Genomic DNA, 1,639 nt, shown 5'->3' with positions numbered 1-1,639 from the left:
GATGCTATACTCGTCTTAAAGCATAGTTAGTTAATGAAACCGACTTTGTTCTAGCTCCAAAATGCTGGAAAGGTGAGATGTTGACTGAAAGAAGATCCCTGATCCGAAACATTTTGTCCAGAAGTTTCAGGATTTGGAGCTGTGCGTAAATGACCGTTCTTCCCAACAGCGTGCGCCGGAGGGGCGGTGCGTCTAACAGCTGATGTCACGGCATGCAGGCAGAGCTCAACCCACACAGCCTCTATAAATACCCGCAGGCTCCACTGCGTACAGCGCATTTGCCTCACAAGCCAAGCTGTACGCACTGGGCATCTCATCCCCGCCAAGTTGGAGGGAAAGCGTGGACGCCCCGCGAACTCAAAGAAAGAATCGAGATGTCTTCCTACTTGTCATCTGAGAGCCGCCGGGTTAGCCCGTCTGTCCACGGCAACAAGTTCGACACGGCGCACCGCAAAAAGGCCGTGGCCAACATTTTCGAGAATGTCAACCAGGACGCGCTGATGAGACTCTTCCAGAAAACCGGCGACATGAAGGCGGAGGAGCGAGTGAGGAGCATCTTCTCCTACACGCAGGACCCGGAGGAGACGGCTCGCGCTCTGATGGCTCTGAAGCAGAGGAAGAAGGACAAGTTCCTCCAGATAGCGGGCATGGTCCGGCAGCTGCTTAAACTGCGCTGACTGCAATGCATCACCGCCTGTGTGTCTGTCGGCTCACTACATGTGAGCCGAATGTGAAAACATTACCTAGTATGTGACTGGGTCACCGCCGCAGGTGCGACTCACCTGTCGCCATGGCGAAGTGGCGTCATGCAGACTCCGAGGAGGAGAGCGCGCAGCCGGCCGCCCAGGGAGGCAACAAGCCGCTGCTACGGCCTCGCAGACGGAGGCAGAGGGAGCCGAGAGGAGGCTGAAGTGTCTGGGAACATGAAGGGAATCCCATGGACTTGAACTGACCAATGCATTCCGATGGATGCGTGACTGTGAAGCAGCGCCGTGCGCGCGCAGGTGCGCATTTCTGCTGTCTGATGCTGCTGTGCATCTGCAACACGAGACTTTACGGTGCCGAAGTACTTGCCTATGTTAATGTCTGTCCTGCAAACACACCTTGTATGAACAGAAGGCTCGCCAGGGGCCGCTACTGTCTTCAAAGTGTTGCACTGGTGCAAACGTTCCTATGATTTATTTTGTTATTTTTAATAAATTATTACCTTGTGTACTACAGTTGACCTCCTGTCTTTTTCTTTGCACGCGCCGTTGTTTCAACAGTCAGCTGTGATTTAGTTGATCATAAAAGGACTTATATGCAATAATGAAGTTAAGATGTGAGGATGACTATAACTTACAGCATAAGGTCTGAAGTTAAACCCTTTGTCCACGTTTTTTATGTCATAGCTTATAAATGATCAGCTGTCCAGCTGCGAGATTTATAACACAGGGATTTCCCATCCTAACATAGTTGCCATGGAAACACAATCCAGTGCTTTTGTCATTTTGAGCTGTTGAACAGTCTATGTTTAGTTGAGTCATGCACACAAAGACTATTCCTATAAAATAATTATCAGGAAGACCCATATTTTCCAGGTCTTTACTTCATTGTGACCTAAACAAGGCGAGCACTTTCATGAGGAATCGAGTGACTC

At 50.1% G+C, this 1,639-nt stretch overlaps 1 protein-coding gene across 1 annotated transcript; it reads left to right on the top strand.

Annotated features, from left to right (window-relative positions):
• The first annotated feature begins 255 nt into the window (after positions 1-255).
• On the top strand, positions 256-1,220 carry tcima (transcriptional and immune response regulator a). Its single transcript, XM_004072777.5, has one exon. It carries the CDS (start codon positions 375-377, stop codon positions 675-677), a length of 303 nt encoding a protein of 100 aa, XP_004072825.3. The 5' UTR covers positions 256-374; the 3' UTR covers positions 678-1,220.
• The last annotated feature ends 419 nt before the right edge of the window (positions 1,221-1,639 follow it).

The sequence above is a fragment of the Oryzias latipes genome, chromosome 9, assembly GCF_053564925.1.
Source record: "Oryzias latipes strain Hd-rR chromosome 9, Olatipes_Hd-rR_3.1".
Classification (NCBI taxonomy): Eukaryota; Metazoa; Chordata; class Actinopteri; order Beloniformes; family Adrianichthyidae; genus Oryzias; species Oryzias latipes.
The sequence above is the reverse complement of the archived record's forward strand: the minus strand, read 5'-3'. Positions and strand labels throughout refer to the sequence as shown.